This window comes from Chiloscyllium plagiosum, chromosome 16 (genome assembly GCF_004010195.1).
Source record: "Chiloscyllium plagiosum isolate BGI_BamShark_2017 chromosome 16, ASM401019v2, whole genome shotgun sequence".
Classification (NCBI taxonomy): Eukaryota; Metazoa; Chordata; class Chondrichthyes; order Orectolobiformes; family Hemiscylliidae; genus Chiloscyllium; species Chiloscyllium plagiosum.
In genome coordinates, this window is record NC_057725.1 from 49,902,191 (window position 1) to 49,926,326 (window position 24,136).

A 24,136-nucleotide genomic window follows, 5' to 3' on the forward strand; every position below is an offset into this window, starting at 1 on the left:
GATGCACCAATTGATTTTTACTTTCTGAATGAGGTAAACGCTTCCATTTGTAATGATAGCTACTTGGAAAGAAGGATTTTGACCAGGGGACAGTAGTTCATGCATTAACTAAAGCACGAAGGTTATGATTCACCAGGTAACCAATGAGTGCAACTGGCTGCAACACCATTGGCAGCTTTTGCCTGAATTGTTTTTTTGCTGCATCTTAAATGATTGTAAAACATGTCTCAATTCAGCCTGTGTTTCCATCAGGAGACTTAAAAAAACACTTAATAAACAAGACTTGTAATGATTTTTTGAAACAAGTGCCAATTGAAATCTACTTTTAACTTAATAATATAAAAATGTTCAATTATACTTGAAGTGACAACTCTCTTCATCAATCCCAGCAAAACATCTCAAATAGCTTGCCTTTATTAAGCTACCTAGTTATGAGGTTGGTTAAGGAGTTTAGCCCCATAACAAGTTAAAAATTTCATTGAACTGAAAATCTTAAATATATAAGTTGTATAAATCTGCAACTTTTGTCGAAAAACCAACCTCTGGCAATCTACTCAATACTTTGTTTGAACAGCTACAAAACTGAGTATATCAAAAGCAAAAAAGGTACAGTGGCCAACATGGAGTTTGCAAAATTACAAAACTTTTTTTTAACCTGATGAACATCTTTTTGGCTTCCTCTTGGATTTCTTTCAGCCATATGGTATTTTCTTTGAAATCTTCAATAACAATATGGAGTTTTTCACCAAACAATTTCAGCATGTTATCAGTGTCTGCCATTGTGATTGCTGTTCTCAAAGCCATGATGTCACTGAATGGCACAAAAAAAGGATAAAATTTAAGCAAAGTAGACAAAGTGATTTAAGTTAACTAATGAAGTTTAAATTTGGAATATATATGCCCATGAAGTGCAAGAGTGCACAAAGGAGGAAGGACCTGACCTGGCCTGGCCTTCATGTCTCTCCAAACTCTCAACTACGTTCAGAGCAATAAATAAAAACCCACACCCCACAAACATTAACAAAATAAAAAATAAAATAAAATCATCCACAATCCATTACATATTAACTGATTTTCAATGTAGTTAACAAATCAGATGGGGAACAATGAGAGTAGAAGATGGAGTCAGCTTGGACTCTGACAAAACTCTAGCCCATTATAGATTTAGGGTCCATGAAAGACTCAAACATCCTTTCAGAGAATGCTTCAAAACAGTAATGGAAGCACATGGAGGAGATACTGTCTTCCTGATGATCAATAAACTGACCCACCTAACCATGAACGAAAGAACATTGTATGCTCACCCAGGGGAATTTTAAAAAATTGACATCAGGCATGTAAACAAGGATAGCAATCCAGTAGGAAAACAAATGAAATGAATGCGTATTTAATACCTTAAAAAGGTTTGACCCAAGACTAAAAGTTGTTTAATCAATGTCTTGGATCATCAGCAGTCGCAAATATCTCAGTTGTCTTGAGCACTCCACGCCCTGATGTGTTTTTAATCTTATCTATTCACTGAGCAGACTCTTGAGAGCACACAAGCTTCCTCCAGCTTCAAACCTGAAGTCATAAACAAAAAAAAAACAAACAGCAGCTTGAAATACAGCTTGCTTTATTTTCTGCCTGCAGAAGATTCTTTTACAGGTGAGGTTCCATCTCTAATGTGAAAATTCCCATAAATGGTGCAAATCAAAATTGACAACAACTTATCACACCCAATTGGAGTGACTGGTTTCAGTCCTTTTTGATCAAAAGACTACTTATTTGTCAAAATTGCTACATCACGAGCTGGTATTATGTGCACACAAAGCTGCACATTCATGTGGATGCAGGAAGTTCATTGGTGCAAAAATGGGCCACATTCGTGTCTGCTGCAGTTGTATGCCATCCACATACACCAACTATCTGGATATTGGGGAAAATCACTGATTCATGTACTTCCAAATAAACCTATTGGACTACAACCTGGTGCTGCGTGATTTTTAACTTTGTCCAACCCAGTCCAACACTGGCACTCCACATCATGTTTGATTAATGTTATTTTTAAGATCAGGTTAATTGCACATTGATTTTGTGAAATTTGGGTAACTTACAGTCACACCAATGGTGTGGGTTTGCAAGCTATCAGACACTAGTTGAGTTGATGCATTGCATCCTTTGAGGAGAAAGTGAGGTCTGCAGATGCTGGAGATCAGAGCTGAAAATGTGTTGCTGGAATAGCGCAGCAGGTCAGGCAGCATCCAGGGAACAGGAGAATCGACGTTTCGGGCATAAGCCCTTCTTCAGGGCTTATGCCCGAAACGTCGATTCTCCTATTCCCTGGATGCTGCCTGACCTGCTGCGCTATTCCAGCAACACATTTTCAGCATTGCATCCTTTGCAAGGTTTCAGTATAACACAATGCACCATTGAATTAGAGAGAATGTTATTCAAGCAGACCGTTTTGTTCAAGTTGAGGTTGTGTTTCTAGAGTTTTGGAGCTATGCTCACCTACACAAAGTAGAATACTCCATCCACCTATTTGTGCTTTGCATGTGGCAAAAAGACTGAAGTCAATGGCTGCCAAGTAGCACCACAAAAACCTGTTCTTGCAACCATAGTACTATATTTTCAGTACTGACGACCTCCCTGCTCCTGCCAGACCTTCCCTGTCTTTGAAAAGGCAGACTTGCTCAATGTCAAACATTGAAATTATAATAAAGCAAAGGGAACCCTCCTCTCAACCCTTGCTATGGTAACAACAGGATCTTGCTCAGGTGGGCCAAGGGGCTGAGGAGTGGCAAATGAAGTTTAATTTCGATAAGTGTGAGGTGTGGCATTTTGGAAGAGCAAATCAGAGCAGGACTTAATGGTAAGGTTCTGGGGAGTGTTGCTGAACAAAGAGACCTTGGAGTGCAGGTTCATAGCTCCTTGAAAGTAGAGTTGCAGGTAGATAGGATAGTGAAGGCAACATTTGGTATGCTTTCCTTTATTGTCAGAGTATTGACTATGGAGTCAGGAGGAAATGTTGCAGCTTTACAGGAAATTGATTAGGCCTCTGTTGGAATATTGCATGCAATTCTGGCCTTCTTATCAGAAGGATGTTGTCAGTGTTGGAGGATTTGAGCTATGGGAGAGACAGAGGCTGAGAGGTTTATAAAATCATGAGGGGCACAGATAGGATAAATAGACAAGGTCTTTTCCCTGCAGTGGGAGAGTCCAGAATTAGAGGGCATAGATTTAGTCGGGGGTGGAGAAATACAAAAGGGGCCTAAGGCGCAACATTGTCACAAAGAGGGTGGTATGTGAATGGAATGAGCTGCCAGAGGAAATGGCAGAGGCTGGTACAATTACAGCAGTTAAAAAGGCATCTGAATGGGTATAATAAGAGTTTAGAGGGATATGTGCCTGTGGAAAGAAATCAGTTAATGTTTGGGGTCGAGTGCCTCCTCCTCCCCCCAAGAACTCCAGTTAGATGTTCAGAGGACGGGACACTCGACCCTAACGTTAACGGATTTCTCTACAGATGCTGTCAAATATGCTGAGTGTTTCCAGCAATTTCCGTTTTTGTTTCCATTTTCTAACATCCGCCGTTCTTTGTGATAAAAAATTTAACCCCAATTCACACCTTAACTGAAAACCTTCTCGGAGATACTTTATAGCGCACCTCTTCAGAGGGATTTCAGAAATAATTATTGTCGCGGACGACTATCTAAAGATACCCCCACACCCTGTGTAAATCCTATGCGCAGACACAGAATTCCTTGAACAAACTGAAGATATATCCCCATAGTTAAGGGTGGATGAAGCAGCTGCAAGATGCCTAGCCATATGCTTGAATAGAGAGGCACCACCATATATCTTTACACATGGAGCATCAAAAAGTGTTACACTTCACAACACACAAGTGAGAACTCTCTGTAGATATAGCAAAACAAATACCGTTAAATATCTTCCAATGTACATGTTATGGAAGTTAATTTTCCTGAAGCCAGTGACATATCAATAAATCCAATCTTACTACACCATTGTGGAGATCAAAACTCTTAAGTATAGAATCAGTTGAAAAAGGAGCAAGCCACCGCCAACCGTCATGGACCCTCCGCATCAGAAATTCAAGACCAGGCCTTTAATAATGCACGGACAGATCCCAGATCCCGAGGCGGCCGTATTGCTGCACACACACGGCAGGACAGCCTTTCTTCCTGCTCACATCCCTGTGGGCCCTCCAGTGCTAGCGAATCCTCCACCCTTCCCTCAAACCCTTCTGGGAACAAATAAATTAGAAGGCAACAACCCCCCCACACCTCCCGGGACCGAGCAGCCGTCCGCATTCCCCTCCGCACCTCTCCACCTCGGAGCAAAGCAACCGTCTGAATCCCCGTCCTCCCTAACTCGGGATCGACCGGTTGCGTCCCCGTCCGGAGACAGCCCTCTCCCCAGTAGTTGGCACTTACCGGAGAATCGCTGACAAACCCAACAACCAGCAGCAGCCGCGCGCCCGTTTAAACTTTTAAATTCAGCGACGGTTACAGAACGAGCCAATGTCGACAAACCAACCCTGTGACGTACATGCGCCGGAACTGACGTAAAACGTACGCGGAGGCCAACTTTAAAGTTAAATATCACACAATATTAGGTTGCAGTCTAACAGGTTTATTTGGAAGCATTTACAGTGTGGTATAACTGAAATTTTATATTGAAAAAGACAGGATTTAAAGTTAAGGTTACAGGTTTAACTCTTTTCACCCCAGTCCAACACCGGCACCTACAAATCAGGCCAACTTTAAACTTTAAACGAAGTTAAAAAAAATCTCACAACACCAGGTTATAGTCCAACAGGTGGATTTGGAAGCGCTGCTTCTTCATCAGGTGGTTGTGGAGTAGCACCATAAGACGCAGAATTTATCGGAAAAGTTTAGTGTCATGCAGCTGAAATATATTAAACAAACTTAGTATTTCATCTTTTGGAATGGTTTTACTAATTTTGGTTCGTTAATATGTAAATCCCAGAGCTCCTTTAAAGTCACATTCTTAAGATAACTTCTGGTTTTCTAATAAAATGTGTCATCTCAGCTCACACAATGCATTAAAGGTATGAGGTTAAAGTCTGTCTGTGTCCCAATCTTGCGTCAGACTGGTCCTATTTCTAAAATGGGATTTATAAAATCTTAGGTGGATTGACTGTAGGTTATGCATTTTTGAGCAAGGTAAAATATAATTCTGCAAATACAGATTTGCCCCATAAAATTGTGTGTGTATGTGTATGCACGTGCATGCATGCAGGAGAGCCAGAGTGAGTATGTGTATGTGAGTGCGCGTGTTTGGGTGTGAGTGCATTTGTGAGAGTTTGTGTGTGTAAGCTTGGTAAAGTATGTGTGAGTGTGACGGGGTATAAGCCTGTGAGAGGGTGAGTGTGGGGGATGTAAGTGTGTATATGAAAGAGAGCTTGTGTATGAGAGAGGGTCTGTGTGAGTAGGAATGTGTGTGTGTGAGAGGGACTGTATAGTGCAGTGGGGTCACCTGTAGTGTGACATAAACCCAAGATGCCAGTTGAGGCCATCCTCATGGGTACCGAACTTATCTATCAGCCTCTACAAGGCAACTTTGCGTTGTTACTTGTCTCGAAGTCCACCTTGGAAGATGGTCACCTGAAAGTCTGAGGCCGAATGTCCCAGACCGCTGAAGCATTTCCAAACTGAGAGAACACACTTGCCTGGTGATTGTTGTGCAGTGTCCATGCATCCATTATCATAGCGTCTGCTCGGTCACACAACAATCACCAGGTAAGTGTGTTCCCTCCCAGTTGGGGAACACTCCAGCGGTCCGGGCCATTCGGCCTCAAACCGTCGGGTGACCATCCTCCAAGGCAGACTTCGGGATAAGCAACCACGCAAAGTAACCAAGCCTTCCCTCCCTCCATATTCACACACTAACACACACCCTGCACTCTCACCTTCTCACAGGCTTATACCCCATTTCACATACACATGCTTTACCAAGCTTACACACACTCTCTTAGATGCACTCACGCACATGCGCACACACTCTCTTTCTTTCCTGCATGCACAAACATAAATTTATGGGGTGAATCTGTATTTTCAGAACTATATTTTATTTTGCTCAAAAATGCATAAACTACAGTCAATCCATGTAAGATTCTGTAAATCCCACTTTAGAAATTGAACCAGTCTGACTCAAGATTGGGACACAGACACACTTTAACCTTACACCTTTATTGCATTGTCTGAGCTGAGATGACACATTTTGTTAGAAAACCTGAAGTTATCTTGAAAATCTGACTTAAAAGGAATTCTGGGATTTACATACTAACAAATGGAAACTAGCAAAACCATTCTAAAAGATGAAAGATTCAATCTAAGTTTGTTTAATATATTTCAGCGGCATAACACTATAACCTCTTGCTATACATTCTGTGTCTTATGGTCATGCTCCACAACCACCTGATGAAGAAGCAGAGCTTTGAAAGCTAGTGCTTCCAAATAAACCTGTTGGACGATGATGTTTAACTTTGTCCATCTCAGTCCAACACCGGCTCCTCCAAATCCTAACTTGAAATGACAACGTTTGTGACATAGTGATGTTAGGTTGAACCTTACCTCTCTTTTCTCAACTAAAGATTTCTGCCTAGAGTGGCTGCAGTTCATTTTCCGCATGTTTGCTCTCACCCTTCCCTTCTGGCCCAGAACCATACAGGGGTGCTTCGTGCTGTTTTTGGATCAGCCACCAATCTGTGTATTTCACAGATCCAGCAAGAGGCCATCACCAAACATGTTCTGCATACCCTTTCCAACATTCCAAAAGGATCATTGCCGCTGTGACTCCATGACTTACTCCTCAGTCACCCCAATCCGGCAGTATCTATTCCCTGAAAAGCCACAAGATGTATTGCACCTCTTTACATCCTTCTCTCTTGCAGAGTTACATTGTACTTTGCTCAAAACTGCATGAATCCATGTAAGACTCTGTTAACTCACTTTTTAGATTAGAATCAGTCTAAACATTATGGCACAAGCAGGGAACATGGAGGCTAACACTTTCAACATAGAATCTGGCTGACACCAATTGTTACAGTTAACCTGAGAATGTAACTTTTAAATAAAAGTTGTGATTTACATATGAAACAAGTGAAACTATCATGGTATTCTAACAGATGAAAGACTCAACAAACAATCAAGATATTTTTTCAATGTATAATTTCAGTTACATCACGCTGTAATCTTTTGATATTAATTCTGAGTCTTATAATTGTGGCCTCCACAACCACCTGATGAAGGAGCAGTGCCCAGAAAGCTAGTGCTTCCAATTAAACCTGTTGGACTATAACCTGGTGTTGTGAGATTTTTAATTTTGTACACCACAGTCCAACACCAGCATCTCCAAATCACTCCTGAATTGTGGCTAAATAGATGGTGGATTAGCCTTGGTGATAAGAGAGAAGTTAGCACAGAATTCTTAATGTCTGACCTTTTGTAGCAACAATATAGGGCTGATCTAATTCAGTTTCTATTCACTGGAAAGCCTCTGGATGTTAATAGTGGGATATTCAGCAATGGTATTGCCAGTGAATATTTAGATACTGTCTTATTGGATGTGATCATTGCCTGCTACATACTGTGTATGAATGTTACTTTCCACTTGACAGCCCAACACTGAATGTTGCCTAGGTCTTGCAGTGTATTATAAACTGCTTTCGTGCTTGAAAAGTTGCATTGGGTGCTAAATATTGCACAATCATCAGCGAAAACTCTACTTACCCAATGGAGAAAAGGTTGTTAATGAACTGTGAAGAACTCACGTCATAGAGTCATAGTGACGTACAGCACAGAAACAGACCCTTCGGTCCGACTCGTCGATGCTGACCAGATATCCCAACACAATCTAGTCCCACCTGCCAGCACCTGGCCCATATCCCGACAAACCCTTCCTATTCATACACCCATCCAGATGCCTTTTAAATGTTGCAATTGTTCTAGCCTCCACCACTTCCTCTGGCAGCTCATTCCATACACATAACACCCTCTGAGTGAAAAGGTTGACCCTTAAGTCTCTTTTATATCTTTCCCCACTCACCCTAAACCTATGCCCTCTAGTTCTGGACTTACCCCACCCCAGGGAAAAGACTTTGTCTATTTATCCTATCCATGCCCCTCATGATTTTATAAACCTCTATAAAGTCACCCCTCAGCCTCCGACACTCCATGGAAAACAGCCCGAGCCTATTCAACCTCTCCCTATAGCTCAACTCCTCCAACCTTGGCAACATCCTTGTAAATCTTTTCTGAATCTTTTCAAGTTTCACAACATCTTTCCGATAGGAAGGGGACCAGAATTGCATGCAATATTCCAACAGTGGCCTAACCAATGTCCTATACAGCCGCAACATGACCTCCCAAATCCTGTACTCAATACTCTGACCAAGGAAAGCATACCAAACTTCTTCTTCATCATCCTATCTACATGCGACTCCACTTTCAAAGAGCTATGAACCTGCATTCCAAGGTCTTTGTTCAGCAACACTCCCCAGGACCTTACTAATAAGTGTATAAGTCCTACTAAGATATGCTTTCCCAAAATGCAGCACCGCACATTTATCTAAATTAAACTCCATCTGATCAAGATCCCATTGTAATCTGAGGTAATCTTCTTCGCTGTCCACTATACCTCCAATGTTGGTGTCATCAGCAAACCTACTACCTATACCTCTTATGCTCACATACAAATCATTTGTATAAATAATTGGACTAAGATGATTGACCTCCAACACTGATTCATCTTCCTTTGTGCAGATATGACTCCAACTGCCATAGAGTTTCCCATCTCCAATTCCCAGTTTTGCTCGTGCTCCTTGATGCCATAACCTGTCAAATGTTACTTTGATATTCAGTGCAATCACTCTGACCTTATTTCTGGAGTTCAGCTCCTTTGTCAATGTTCCAAGATTCTAATGAGGTGGAATCCAAACTAATTTCAATGAGCAGATTATTTGTTTCTACATCCAGCCTGATGAAACTATGAATGACCCATTTCACTATCTCGCTGATTATTGAGAGTAGACTGACAGGGCAGTAATTGGCTGCATTGGCTTTGTCCTGCTATTTGTGCATAGGCTGTACCTGAGCAATTTGCCATATTTCCAAGTAGGTAACAGTGTTGTAGCTGTTCTGGAACAGCTTAGCTTGGATCACCCATGTAGCACTTCCGGCTGATGCTTCAGCTTTCTCTTGGCAGTGTTGAGATAGACTCCCTATAGTTGAGAATGGAGACATTTATGGAGCCTCTGCATTCTATTAATTGTATGATTGCCCCCAACATTCATGACTGAATGTGGCAGAACTGCAGAGATTTGATTTGATTTATTAATTGTGAATTTATTTAACCTGGTTTATTGCATGCTGCTTCTACCATCTGGCATACAATTTATCCTGAGTTATACATTCATCAAGTTGATTTCTCATTTTATATATTCCTCCTTCTACTATGTCCTCCCAAACTTTAGGGTTGATCTCAGCTGATGCTAATGATAGAGTGAGGCATATTCTGGGCCATGAGAGGACAGACTGTGATTAAATAAATTTCTGCTATAGTTAATGAACCGCACAGTCTCAAGGAAACCTAGTTTTGATTTAGCACAGTGATATTGCAATACTTGATGGAGAATATTTTCAATGTGAAAACTGAACTTTGTCTCCAAACAGGTAAGCAGCAGGTTTATTGTACCATGTTTATGCAAGGGTTTCCTTTAAACTGGGGAGACCAAATGTATTCTGGAAATCCACTTTGCAGAACTGACTGACCCTGAGCTTCCTGTCACTCACCTTGTAACTTTTCACCTTGCTCTTATTCTGACCTTTCTGTCCAATGAAACTCGACACAAGCTTGAGGAACAAACAGTTCATCTTTTTTTTTGGCATTCTGCAGCCTTTTAGACAGATCACGGAGTTCAACAACTTTAGATCACAGCTTCTGCCACTATCTTGTTTGGTGTTTTACTTTGGTTCGTTATCTTGTTTCTTTCTTTGTTCTTTAATGTTTTAACATTAAAGAACATTGAAACAGACTCTCCAGTCCAATTGGTCTACACCAACCATATTCCCAAACTAAACTAGTCCTACTACCTGCATTTGGCCCAAATCCCTCCAAACTTTTCCTATTCACGTATTTGTCCAAATGTCTGTTACATGTTGTAACTGTATTTGCATCCACAACTTCCTCTGGCAATTCATTCCACACACTAACCACTCTCTGTGTAAAAAATAGTTGCCCTCATGTTCTTTTTAAATCTTTCTTCTCACCTCAAAAAAATGTCCCCTAGTTTTGAACTCTCCCAGCTTACGAAAAAGGATCTTTGTTATTACTTTGTCTATATTCCTCATGATTAATAAACCTCTGTAAAGGTGACCCCTCAAACTCCTACACTCCAGTGAAAAAGGTTCCAGCCTGTCCAGCCTATTTTTATAACTTGAACCCTCCATCCTGGTGGATCTTTTGCTGAACCTTCTCTAGCTTAACAATAACCGGGTGACCAACCAGAACTGCACACAGTACTCCAGAAGAGGCTGCATCAATGTCCAATACAACCTCAATATGATGTTCCAACTCAGACAGTCAAAGGTCTGAGCAATGCAAACAAGTATGCTAAGTGCCTTCTTAGCCATCATGTCTATCTGTGACGCAAATTTCAAAGAACTATATATCTAAATCCCTTGATCTCTCTGATCCAAAACACTACCTAGGTTCTATCATTAACTGTTGCAGTTAGATGCTGGTATATAGTCATTCGCACCTCTGACATGGCATTTAATCATAATCATAGTATTACAGAATGAAAAGTGGCCCGTTAGCCCATCATGTCAGAACCAGTCAACAAAGACCTATCTACTCTAGTCCCATTTGCTGGATCTTGACTTGTCGTCTTGAATGCTATTGTGCTTGAAGTGATCATCTAAATATTTCTTAACTGTTGTGTGATTCCTGCCTCTACCACCCTTTCTGACGAAAAAGAATCTTTATATCTTCTCTTAGCCCCCAACAATTTACCTTAAATCCTTTGGTTATTGATCCCTCTGCTAACGGGAAAAATGTTTCATTCTATCTACCCAATGCCTCTCATAACTGATGTACACAAAATCAAGTGCCCATTCAGCCTTCTCTATTCTAAGGAAAACTACTCGAGCAAATCTGATCCATTTTCATAGTTAAAATGCAGCAGCCTAAGCAACATCCTGGTGAATTTCCTTTAAACCCTTTTGAAAGCAATCATATGCTTCCGATTTATGTGGCAGCCGGAACTGCACACAGTACCCCAGCTCTGGCCTAACATCTTATACAGATTCATAATAATCTTTGTCCTTAAAATGTTCTGTCAGTTTCTCTCTCCACAGATGCTGTTTGTCCTCCTGAGCATTTCCTGCATTTTTGTTTTGAGCAATGAATGGCTCTTTGGTTTCAAAACTTACTTCCCTATTCGACATATAATGCGTCCATTAAGGCTGGACTAAACAACAGCAAATAATGACGGACAATCAGGCAAAAGCTTCTACAAGGTTGACCATTGAAAAAACAATCATGTGCTTAAGGACCTATATTCTTAATGTACAAACTTGAATGCAGATTGTTCTTCCCCAAGAGCTCAAACATGCAACATCTCTCAGGAGTTCCTTCCTGTTACAATCTAAACATACTCAAAGCAGTCCCAACATCAACTAATAAGTACTCCTTTCAGACATCTTTACAACCTTGCTATTGTACTATATTTCCAATAAGTTTCCTCAATGATAAATAAGTCACTTGGATCTCAATGAGACATTTCTTACTATTTTATTGATACACTTTCCTTTGGTTTACATATGTCTGAGATATGAAATTTAATTTGAATGAAAAAAATGTATGACTCGAACATATCTAATAGCTCAATAAGTAAATGGAGTAGCCACATAAACTAGGAGTGGGAAGATTACAGATTGTCTGATCTCAAGAGTGTAAACTACAAATCAGCCCCAATTAACCAGAGTGACCCAGGGAGAGAGAAAGAAAGTCAACCAGAGTTCCCAAACAACACTTTTCATGTAAGGACAACACCAAACATATTCTTGAGGGATATTCTTCAAAGCACTGATAAGTTGCAAGTGCCAGTATATTTGAAGAGGTATCCATCTCTTTGGCAGATGAAGGGAGGGAAGTAAACAAAATAACAATCCATGAAAGGTGTACAATTCCAGCAATACAAAAACAAACTTAGATCACATAATTCACAGACCTATATGTTATAGACAGGAAAAATTGGTTCCATTCCTATAGACTATAATTTGTTAGATAATACAGAAGCAGCAGCAGGACATTTTCTTTGAATCAGTCCTGGTTCCAGAAGAAAAGTCACTGCTTGACCTGTAAGAATAAATGAAAAGGGGTGTTACAAGTTTAGGGTTTTACCTCAGACTTTCTCTAAAGTATATTGTTAGTCATGTGTTTTATATCCAGCAATGTGATCATAAAGTTCAATGTCCAACTGTACAATGACTCAACTCAGGACTGCAACCTCTTGTGATCTGAACTGGATATTCATATCCACATGCCTCCATCTGCACCTGTAGAATTATTTTGTTGGCAAAGCAAGAAAACACTTGATAGATACATGCAAAGTTCCTTTATTTCTCAGCAAGTGAGCATACAGAGCAACAAGCAATGATATATGTCACTCAGTTTAATCAGTACTGCTTGTGTTTGCAATACAAGAAAGAATAATGAACTTATTGTGCTTCCCCTTGAGGAATTTAGCACAGTAGTAATATGGAGAAAGTGAGGATTGCAGATGCTGGAGATCAGAGCTGAAAAATGTGTTGCTGGAAAAGCGCAGCAGGTCAGGCAGCATCCAAGGAGCAGGAGAATCGACGTTTTGGGCATAAGCCCTTCTTCACGAAGAAACCCTTCCTTAAGGGCTTATGCCCGAAACGTCGATTCTCCTGCTCCTTGGATGCTGCCTGACCTGCTGCGCTTTTCCAGCAACACATTTTTCAGCTCCACAGTGATAGTATCCCTACCTCTGGGCCAGGAACCCTGGGCTCAAGTCCCACTTACTCCAGAGGTGTGTCAAAACACATGTCTGAACAGGTTGGTTAGAAATCTACTGTGCTTTCCACATCAGCTAGTCATTTTGCTTAATTTCAGCAAATTAATGTTAAACCACTATTTAACATGCCTAACCTTCTAGGCTCAGTGATGTTTTTAATCTTCATCATGGCTTGGAGGCTTCCCTCTGAGCCAGGATTTATTTCTCATCCTTCGGTGTTTTTGAGAAGATGGCAATGAAAATGTGCACTTTCAGTTTTCGATATATAAACCACATAAACATTTGGGTCACTGATTATCTCAAACAACTTAAACAAACCCTAGAAAAGTACTCATGGCCATGGATCAGACATTAGTTGTTGCACTGTGGATCCCACCAGGAAGACTGAAACTTGATCGGAATCCACAACAGTTCCATTACAGCCAGCTATCTGCTCGTTGGATGCTACCTGAACTGCTGTGCTCTTCCAGCACCACTGATCCAGAATCTGTGATTACATGACAGCTGGCCAATTAATAGAAGTGGGGGCATGGAGCCCATCCATGTAACTATGTAACACTGATGGGATTCAGTGCAAGAATACCACCATTGGGTGATTTTAATCCATGATCTGACACTATTTCTAATATTATAGACAAGCCTTGTTTGCACACTCCCAAGACTTCTGAAAGCAGCTGAGTCAGAAGAGTATATCAAGTCAAAAGACTCTAAAAATATAATTGCAAATAGATGCTAATGAACAGATACCTCAGAGTTGAAAATATCTCTCAGCAATCTCAGTGAGATTAAAACTTGCAGTCAGAAACTGTGCACCATGAAAGAATGACATACAGAAAAAAATCTAATCCCACGGTTCAGCTCCAGGCGATCTGTGAACAATGAGATGTATTGGTCACAGTTGATGGTCACTTTCCAAAGGGAATGAAGTGTGCTGTGTGCTCTGTTTTACAGAGATATGGCTCACTCCCACTACACTTGACTGTGCTTTACAACTGGAGATTTCTCATTTCACTGAATGGACCATTTGGCATCCTCAGGCAAGGCGAGGGACGATGGGGTCTGTCTCCTAATTAACACCTCCTGATACTCAGATGTGGCGATGCTGGTGAGTTACACTCCCAAGACCTAGAATTTCCTTAGACTTAGTGCTATCCTTACTACTTGCCGTGCAAGTTTACCTCCGCTATCCTGACAATGGTCTACATCCCAGCAAGTGCAGAAGTGAAGAGTACACTTGATGTAGTATAGAATCAAATCAGTCTTGATACAGAATATCTTGAGGCTTTGTTCATCTTTGCCAGTGATTTCAACCAGGCCAACCTCAAGAACGGGCTATCAAAATACCATCAACACTTCTCCTATTCCAGCAGAGATTCAAACATCCTTGACCATTGCTATACAACCAAAGATGCTGACCACTCCATCTCCCATCCGCGTTTTGGAATATCAAATCACAACGCTCTGCTTCTCCTCCCAGCTTACAAGCCGAAATTGAAGTGCGAGGACCAGTACAGAAAGTAGTGCAGTGTTGATCTGAGGCAACAGAAGGGCTCCTATAGGACTACGTAGAGTCAGTGGGCTGGTCCATATTTAACAACTCAGCTGTTAACTGAAAAGTGTATGTTCCTACCATTTCAGACTTCATCAGTAATTGTATAGAAGACTGCATGTAAAAGAAGTTAATCTGAATGTTCCCCAAACAGAAACCATGGATGAACTGGGAGATTCACTCCTTAGAGGAGTCCAGGAATTGTCCACAGGTTACACAGTATTCACTCAGACCCACCCTCATGAGGTGGTGTAGGTCATTCACTTTCTTCCTAAACTGACCAGTCTTGCTGCTTCACATCACAACTGCTCACTTCCATTCAATTCCTGGCCAAGCCTTGTGGTTAGCTGGGAATGTTTTAACCTAACCAATACGGGTAATCTGGGTACGACCTTTATAAGGCTAAACATGCCGAGAGAGAATACCAAACTAAGCTTGAGACCCAGACCAACCACAGAGACATCCACTGTTTGTGGCAAGGTTTACACGACATAACAGGCTACCAAGCAAATTCAAACAGAATTGCAAGTTAACAGTACATTCCTACCCACTGAGCTCAAAGCATTCTGTAGTCACTTTGAACAGAAGGTCAGTGAAGTGATGTCATTTATCCCAACAGCCTCAGATGCTCATGGTCACCAATGCAAATGTTAGATTGGCCTTCTTGAGATGGAGTCAAAAAGTGTGGTGCTGGAAAGGCCCAGTCAGTCAGGCAGCATCCAAGGAGCAAGACAGACCATGTTTCGAGCACAAGCCCTTCATGAACAGTCGACTCCCCTACTCCTTGGTTGCTGCCTGACCAGCGTGCCTTTCCAGTGCCACACTTCTTGACTCTGATCGCCAGCATCTGCAGTCCTCATTTTCTGCTTCTTGAGACCGAATCCATGGAAAGTAACTGGCCTGGATGGAGTCCTCAGCCATGTACCCTGATCCTGTGGGGACCAGCTGGCAAAAGTATTTGTAGTATCTGATCTGAAGTCTCCACCTGCTTCAAGACCACCATAATCTTGGTGCCGAAGAAAAGCTTTGCACATGCCTCAATGACTATAGCCTGGGGACTCTGACTTCCACAATTATTAGACGATTCGAAAGGTTAGTCATGGCCCACATCAACTCTAACCTCCCAAATTGCAATTTGCCTACTGGCACAACCGATGCTGGCCCTAACACTCATCCCTGGAACATCTGGATATCTACGTCAGGCTCCTACTTATTGACTACAGCATTGCCTTCAACACCACAATTCCAAACAAACTCATCTCTAAACTCCAAGACCTAGGTCTGGGCTCCCATCTCTGTAACTGGATCCTCGACCTCCTGATCCATAGACCGCAAATCAGTAAGAATAGGTGACAAAACCTCCACCACCAAAATCCTCAACACCAGTGCCCAGCAAGGCTGTGTACTCAGCCCTCAATTGTACTCCCATTATATGCTTACAACTGTGTAGCCAAATTTCACCTCAACTCCATTTACAAGTTTGTTGATGATACCATCATTGTAGGTCAGATCTTAAACAATGATGAGACAGAATATAGAAAATGAAGGAGCTGGTTATTGACTTCAGGAACTGGAGTGGAGGGCACATCCTTGTCTGCATCAATTGTGCTGAGGTGGAAATGGTCAAGAATGTCAAGTTCTTAGGAGCGATGGTCACCAACAATCTGTCCTGGTCCACCCACATCGATGTGACAGTCAAGAAAGTACAATAATGTCTCCAAATCCTCAAAAGGCAAAAAGAAATGTGGCATGTCCACAAGAATTCTTACCAATTTTTATAGATGCACCACAGAAAGCATCCCAGCTAGATGCATCACAGCGTGGTATGGCAACCACTCTTCCCAAGACCACAAGAAACGAAAGAGAGTTGTGAACACAGCCCAGTTCATCAAGGAAACTAGCCCTCCATCTGATCTCTCATTCTGCACTTTCTCTGTGGCTATAACACTGTATTCTGTACTCTTCTGTTACGCTGATACACTTGATATGGTACAATCTACCTATATAGCATGCAAAACAATACGTTTCACTGTACCTCAGTAATGATAACAATAAATCAACCAACATAAAACATTCCCAGCTAACCACAAAGCTTGGCCAGGAGTTGAATGGAAATGAGCAGTTATGATGTGAAGCAGCAAGACTGGGTCCAGTGCAGGAAGAAAGTAAATGACCTACTCCACCTCATGAAGGTGAGTCTGAGTGAATAGTATGTACCTGTGGACAAATATGTGTAAGGCATCCCCTCTCTACTCCAAAATTTGCATGGATCAAAGCTCTTCCCTGGACCTCTACTGAAAATCAGGTTCATTCTCATACTGAGACAAAGAAGCCAGTCATAAGATGCCAGCTTTATCTAGTCAGTTTCTGAAGGCATGGAAGACTCTTACAAATCCAGTCAATCACCATAAAGATTTTACTGAGGTTCGAGCAAATTTGGTTTAAGGAGTTGACAAGAAGCTTAATTTATTTCCTGCCATTAGACACCAGCTTTGTCACTTTGCATCCTTTCCACCATACACTTGATGATACACATATTGACTGCTGCTGAGGTTCAGTTGGGAATCCTCCCATACAATTCTCTCGGACTTTCCACCAGTTTTGCCTGCTCCAACAATCTTCACTAAATTCCTCCCCTTATTCTCCCAATATATCAATTGTTGAGTGTCACTAGCAACTGGTTATTGTTTTCAATCTTTGGGGAAAGTTTAGTTCATGAGCATTTTAACCATTATGTGTATGTGATATTTTAAAAAATGTGAACATATTTTGTTTTAGAATGTAATATTTAAATCCTTGTTCCAAACCTTTAATATGCAGCAAAACAAAAGTTGGAAAATAATAACCACAGATTGATATAAAGTTATCATGCACTACAAACAGTCACATTAGATGGCAAAGTTTTAAGGAGATAACCACTTAGTGAAAATAATTCTTTTTCATTTTCAGTAATATTGTACTTTATGCTTAATGACATCTTTAATATAAACATTTGGAATTTCAAAACATAAATCAAGCCATCATTTGCCCTAGAGTTATTTCAATAGTCAGTCTTTCACAACCAACTCCCATTGCCCATAACAGAGGCAACCTCCAGCCTCAAGGTCCAGATTACACAGGAACCCAACTAACTCTGGAACCTTTCATAAATGTATTTTTTCCAAAACACGAGGTAGATACTGGCATTCTTATGGCTCAATTTAAGACAGCATTTTCCTTTCCCCCTTCACTGTTCAAGCTGGGAACAACCCTTCTCAATTCAACACTTACTCTCCCAAACACAGTTCATTCTGGCACTTCTATCTTTGCTCCCTCTCAATTAATGTTAGAGTGCACTGCTTTGGGTGGAAGAAGAAGGCAAGTGCTAGCATAAAGTTGAGATCTACAAAAATCAGGTGGACATAAAAGCTCTCTTAGCTCTACACAAAGAATATATGTAATTCTCTTAGCACCATGGCCAATATTCATTCCTAAACCAACGGCCAATATTCATTCCTAAACCAACATTATCAAAACCGATTAATGGGAGTTTACTATGTGCAAATTCGCAAACACATTTGCCGACAAAGCCTCAGTGGTTAATAGCTGTGCAGCATTTTGGATTATCCTGAGGATATGGAAGGTGCTCTGAATAAGAAAAACTAAAAGTATGTGGTCACCAGAATCATTTCTCAGTGCAATGATGAAACAAAGATCTAATCCCTAAACACGAAATGTTAGCTGCTGCTATATTTGTGTTCTCCTTTGGTCAACATCTCCTCAAATACTGATCACAGAGTTCAACAGGCCAGTCAAAATCCAGAATTGTCCCAATTCAGTGAGATTATCCAGAACATAAGGTGGCCGTCATATATGCAAAGGCACAGCCATTGATGTCACCTGGTCGTGACAGGACAGGTTGCAGAAAGTGTCTGTGCATGCACCAATGATGTTAATACATTCTGTGACACTGATCATAAGACCATAAAATGCAGGAGCAGAAGTAGGCCATTTGGCCCATCAAGTTTGCTCTGCCAATCAATAAAATCATGGTTTATCTGGTAATCCTTAACTCTACTTTTTATTCTATTTTCACTCTATAATTCCAGATTACCTGATTAAATATCATCCTATCTAAGCCATAAACAGACTTAATAATCCTCCCAGCCTCTGTAGCCCTTTGCAGTATAAATATCCACAGATTCACTACCCTTGAAGAGAAAAATAATCACCACATCCTCATCTAAAAGTGCAACCCAAAACTCACCATCATCAGCACACGTCACACCGACGGATTGCCTGGCAGCTAGTGACTCTTGAAGTGTAGACAAAGGATGTTTTGGTTTTTTGGGGGGGGGTGGGGCAGGGTGTGGGGAGAGGCAGTTTGGAGGAAGGCCTGTACCAGCAGCAGGGTTGGGAACAAGACCTGCACCACTGTCAGGGGCTGGGCCTTCATTGGGAGCAGGCGTGTTGGGTACAGGCTACACTGAACAGGCTTCAAACTAACATTTTCTTTGTCATCCAGGGGATTTAAACACCTGCTTTCCATCGTTTGAGAATGATGTCAGCTTTCTTTCTGCTCTTTGCATCACCTACATGTGGCATGCATGGGATACTCTGACAATTGAATTATAGTATGGACTTCCCAATGTTACCTTCATTTAAAGCAAATTTCTTTCCTGAATCACTTAAAACAACTTCCAAGGCAGAGTGCCGAAACCCACAAGGCCTTATCAAAACAATGGTGACTTGCTTTGTCGAAAACTGAAAGTGCAGTTTATTTCCAAGGTAATTAATTCCAGTAATCCATAGTTCACCCAGACTGTCTGAGATAGTGGGATCAAAGTATAGATAGTTTTTCATTATCCTGCAAAGGAAAAGGACAAAATACAGATCAGAAGAGCAATTTTCAGACAAAAAGTTTGGTCTGCATTGTGATTGTAACTGGAAGCAGTAATAGCTATAATAAAGGCACTTTCCTGAGTAATCTATATTACAAAGAATTGTTGATGCGTGGAAATTGTTCAGTTAGGAAAAAGGATTCCAAGGTCAAGATTTCACCATACGTTCAAAAATCAGGAAGTTAGGAGTAAGATTGGCAGTCAGATTGTCTTTTTTTAAAAAACATTCAAGATAATGAATCAGTGAGTCACATGGAAAGACACTGAAGCAGACAGTATAGTAAGATGGAATGGTCAAAATTCTCACGTACTTGCATACATCCACAGTACTTCTGTGTTTAGCTCTTTATCTTAATTCCAATTCTGAATATTAGGAACGTCTTTCAGCAAGGAGGCCTATGACCAGTGGAGTGCCACAAGGATCAGTGCTGGGTCCACTACTTTTCATCATTTATGTTAATTATTTCGATATGAACATTGGAGGTATAGTTAGTTAGTTTGCAGATGACCCCAAAATTGGAAGTATAGTGGACAGCGAAGAAGGTTACTTCAGATTACAATGGGATCTTGATCTGATGGGCCAATGGGCTGAGAAGTGGCAGATGGAGTTTAATTTAGATAAATGTGAGGTGCTGCGTTTTGGGAAAACAAATCTTAGCAGGACTTATATAATTCGTGGCAGTGTCCTAGGGAGTGCTGCTGAACAAAAAGACCTTGGAGTGCAGATTCATAGCTCTTTGAAAGTGGAGTCGCAGGTAGATGGGATAGTGAAGAAGGCATTTGGTATGCTTTCCTTTATTGGTCAGACTGTGGAGTACAGGAGTTGGGAGGTCATGTTGCGGCAGTACAGGACATTGGTTAGGCCACTTTTAGAATATTGCGTGCAATCCTGGTCTCCTTCCTATCGGAAAGATGTTGTGAAACTTGAAAGGGTTCAGAAAAGATTTACAAGGATGTTGCCAGGGTTGGAAGATTTGAGATATTGGGAGAGGTTGAATAGGCTGCGACTGTTTTCCCTGGAGCGTCGGAGGCTGAGGGGTGACCTTACAGTGGTTTATAAAATCATGAGGGGCATGGATAGGATAAATAGACAAAGTCTTTTCCCTGGGGTGGGGGAGTCCAGAACTAGAGGGCATAGGTTTAGGGTGAGAGGGGAAAAATATAAAAGAGATCTAAGGGGCAATTTCTTCACACAGAGGGTGGTACGTGTATGGAATGAGCTGCCAGAGGGAGTGGTGGAGGCTAGTACAATTGTAACATATAAAAGGCATCTCGATGAGTAAATGAATAGAAGGGTTTGAAGGGATATGGGCCGGGTGCTGGCAGGTAGGACTAGATTGTGTTGCGATATCTGTTCAGCAAGTTGTACCAAAGGGTATTTTTCCATGCTGTACATCTCTATGACTCTAAAAGAGGCAAAGCCTGGCCTATGCACCTGCACAGAACTACACCAAAAAGTAGCAATCTGACTTCTGCAGGAGAAGTATTTTCCATATGTTGATACAGTTAGTGATGACAACCCCACTTCTCAGAAAAATCATGCTAAATGTCTATAGCTTGCAAAAACAAAATCTTAAATGATTAGCAAATCTTGAAGAAACCTCCCAAAAAGCTCAGGGAATAAAACATTGCTCTCAGTGCTACAGAACTTTGTTAAGCTTTAGAACTTCTTGGAGAAAAAAAATAGTCACATCCCATCAGAGGTCTAACACACTAACACCGATTCCACAGAACAAAAGTGTTTTTCTCAACATCAGCATCTTGGCACAAGGAGGCGCAGATGTGAGGAGAGAAGTATTGATTTAGTTGCAATTCTGGAATATTGTATGTACTTGAGTCACTTGCTGCAAAACTAGACTTTTTAAAAATTGCTTTCCAAAAGTGCAGTAGGATAAACAGAGAAGATGGGTCATATAAATTGGAAAGTTCTCAGATTGAATTCCTAGTTGGTGCTAAATTTAACCCTCTCAATTCAGAGAGAAGAGATGGAGTTAGGGCTAAGGAGAGATAAAATAGCCAGAGTTCCTGACCTTGGCACATATCCAGTGACCCTGTTTGGAAATTCTGTCTTTGTGTATATAATTAAGTTATGGACAGGATCACCTAAGCTAACTACATTCCTTGACTGTCGCCCAACAGATACACACACAAAATATGATTACTTGTTAGAGATAGTAATATTAGTGGTTTATCACCAAAGCACTTAGAACTGAAGAAAGAGCATTAATTAAAGAGAGAGCACGTAGAAGAAAAATATACAAATACCCTATTCTGATATACATCTTTATGGAAAAATAAAATTTGTGTATAATAGATTATTGTATATCTGAATGACTCAAATAAAAATTAGCTATATTTACACTGACCTGAAGCCAGTGTAGCCAAATAACACTGTTTGCATGAAGCCACCCATTCCGGTCAGGAAATTCACAGCTCCTGATCCATCTGGATTTTCACTCCAAACCTGACTTAGGGGATAAGTAAGGGCAAAATAAGTATCCAGAAACTTTTCAGCAAGCTCCATGCTTATCCTTTGATTCAAATTCTGTATACAGCATTAATGATGACCCGACTTCGAAATAAAAGAATTCATTCCTTTATCTAATCCATAGAGGAACAGCCATGGCTCAGTTATTGGTGCTTTCACCTCTGAATCACAAACTTCTATGTTCAAGCCCTAGACCAGAACATGAGCACAGAAATGACGTACCGAGGAAATACAGCAATATTGGAGGTGCTATCGGTCAGATGAGACATGAATCGAAAGCCCCATCTGCTGGCTCTGATTAACATCGCAGATTTCATGGCACTATTTTGAAGTAGGGCAGGAGAGTCATCCCCAGTGTCCAGGCCAATATTTAACTCTCAATCAACATCACAAAAACAGGCATGTAAATGACCAATGAGAACCACAATAATATGTATAGATAATAATCACATCCAATACCCTGCTCTCCACACCACATCACTACATAGCTGTCTCTAGGAATTTGCTTAGTGCATTTTGACTGTTGAGTTTTCTACATTATAACACTGACTACATTTCGCAAATAACCCAGCATGGAGTAGATGGAACCTTGTGGGGCATGCGAGCCAGACATGGCTAAGCACTTAAGAAAAGTCTGTCATGTTGAATTTTTAATGTTATTTCCTTATTTTTCTATGTTATACTTACGATTTTGTACGTAGGCACCATTATACTCAAGATGACGCTGAGAATGGTGACTTTGTACACTTTCACTGTTCTCTTGAGTACATGTGACAATAAAATCTAATTCTAAACCTATACCTATGAAATGCTTTGAAATGTTCATTTCTCATGAAAAGTATAGATGAATAGAAGTCATGTTAATTTACCTCAGCAGAGTAAGCAGGAGCCTGCTACAGGTAACCTCAGTGACACAGGCATCAGGAGGATGTGAAAGGGATTGGCATCAGAGACTGATGTCACATTTCAGTAAGGTGATCAAATAAGGAATTCCTTACAGAAATTTCAGGGCATGGTAACAAGCAAAAACATATATCCTTACTAAATTCAGGGATGAAAATTACAGTTCTGAATATATATCAAGATTAAAGTTGCAGAAAATCTAAATTTCCTGGTAGAACCCCCAACAAAATTTAATATTCTTTCCTTCTGCACTTATATCCTCTTGAGTAAATTTCAATTCTACCTTTGTTCTGAAATAAGCTTGTGTACGTTTGTTGTTAAAAATCTTTTGTGAAGGCCTTGGTTAGCCTTTTATAGTTTTATAGTTTGGTATACATGCAATTGTACAGAGCCTCAAAATGTTTTGATGGCATTACCTTGAATGGTTCCTGAATGTGGCTGTAACATTTGCTAAATTGATGCTGAGCCTGACTAACATTCTTCAGCTCCAGCCAACCGATTGCAAACATACTCTGAAAAAGAAATGTGTTTTTAAAAAACACAGATATTGACTATTTTGATTAAATTAATAGCCAATGGAACAGGAAATTTCTGGTTTGCCAGAATGTTACCAAAATCCAAAGCCTTTGCAATAACCAATACTTTCAGCCGGTTTCTTAGTATCACTTGGAGTGAATCAAATTGGCTGAAGTCCTGCATTTGTGATGCTGGAGACCTTCTGAGGAGACCAAGATGGACCATCTACTCAGCACTTCTGACTGAAGGTTGCTGCAAATTATTCAGCCTTATATTTTATACATATGCTGGGTTCCCCCATCATTGTGGATGGGGTTGTCTGCGGAGCTTACCTGAACAGATAGGCAGTAAAAGTTAAAAATACACTAACTTCTGGCTAACCTTCAAACTGAACTTCCCTCCACAGTGATCTGGACCCAACTCAACGCCCCATTCCTGACCCTAGGCATTGACTTGACCTCCCCCCCCCCCCCCCCCCCGCCCTCCACCTCGGCTCAATCCCTTCCATCCCCAACCAACTAGACCTCAACCTTTCTACTCACTCATGCAACCATTGTTCTACTTTAGCTATACTAGTAGCTAAAGTTGACAAGCAGGAGGCTGGAAGAACACAGCAAGCAAGGCAGCATCAGGAGGTGGAGAAGTCAACCTTTCGGGTACAACCTTTCTCCAGGAATGGAATGGGAGTAGGGGAGCAGATAAAGGTGAGGGTGGGCTAGGGGGGGGTT

At 40.9% G+C, this 24,136-nt stretch overlaps 2 protein-coding genes across 11 annotated transcripts in view; both read right to left on the reverse strand.

Annotated features, from left to right (window-relative positions):
* The window catches only part of LOC122557881 (inner centromere protein A-like), a 36,527-nt gene extending 31,990 nt beyond the window's left edge, over window positions 1-4,537 (reverse strand). For both annotated transcript variants that reach the window (XM_043706049.1, XM_043706048.1), the window contains exons 1-3: window positions 4,440-4,537; window positions 1,395-1,563; window positions 656-811 (exon numbers count right to left, since the gene is read on the reverse strand). In XM_043706049.1, the coding sequence (XP_043561984.1) occupies window positions 656-804 (149 nt within the window). In that variant the 5' untranslated portion in view covers window positions 805-811; window positions 1,395-1,563; window positions 4,440-4,537. The remainder of the gene's footprint in view (window positions 1-655; window positions 812-1,394; window positions 1,564-4,439) is intronic.
* Window positions 4,538-11,765: 7,228 nt separating this feature from the next.
* Window positions 11,766-24,136, reverse strand: part of pgghg (protein-glucosylgalactosylhydroxylysine glucosidase) — a 39,448-nt gene continuing 27,077 nt past the window's right edge. For 6 of the 9 annotated variants that reach the window (XM_043706056.1, XM_043706055.1, XM_043706053.1 and 3 more), the window contains 4 exons: window positions 23,309-23,404; window positions 21,868-21,965; window positions 19,256-19,467; window positions 11,772-12,390 (listed from right to left, as the gene is read on the reverse strand). In XM_043706056.1, coding sequence (XP_043561991.1) covers window positions 12,305-12,390; window positions 19,256-19,467; window positions 21,868-21,965; window positions 23,309-23,404 — 492 coding nt within the window. In that variant the 3' untranslated portion in view covers window positions 11,772-12,304. Of the gene's footprint in view, window positions 12,391-19,255; window positions 19,468-21,867; window positions 21,970-23,308; window positions 23,405-24,136 lie in introns of those variants that run through there. The other 3 variants (XM_043706057.1, XM_043706059.1, XM_043706060.1) reach the window with 3 other exon arrangements.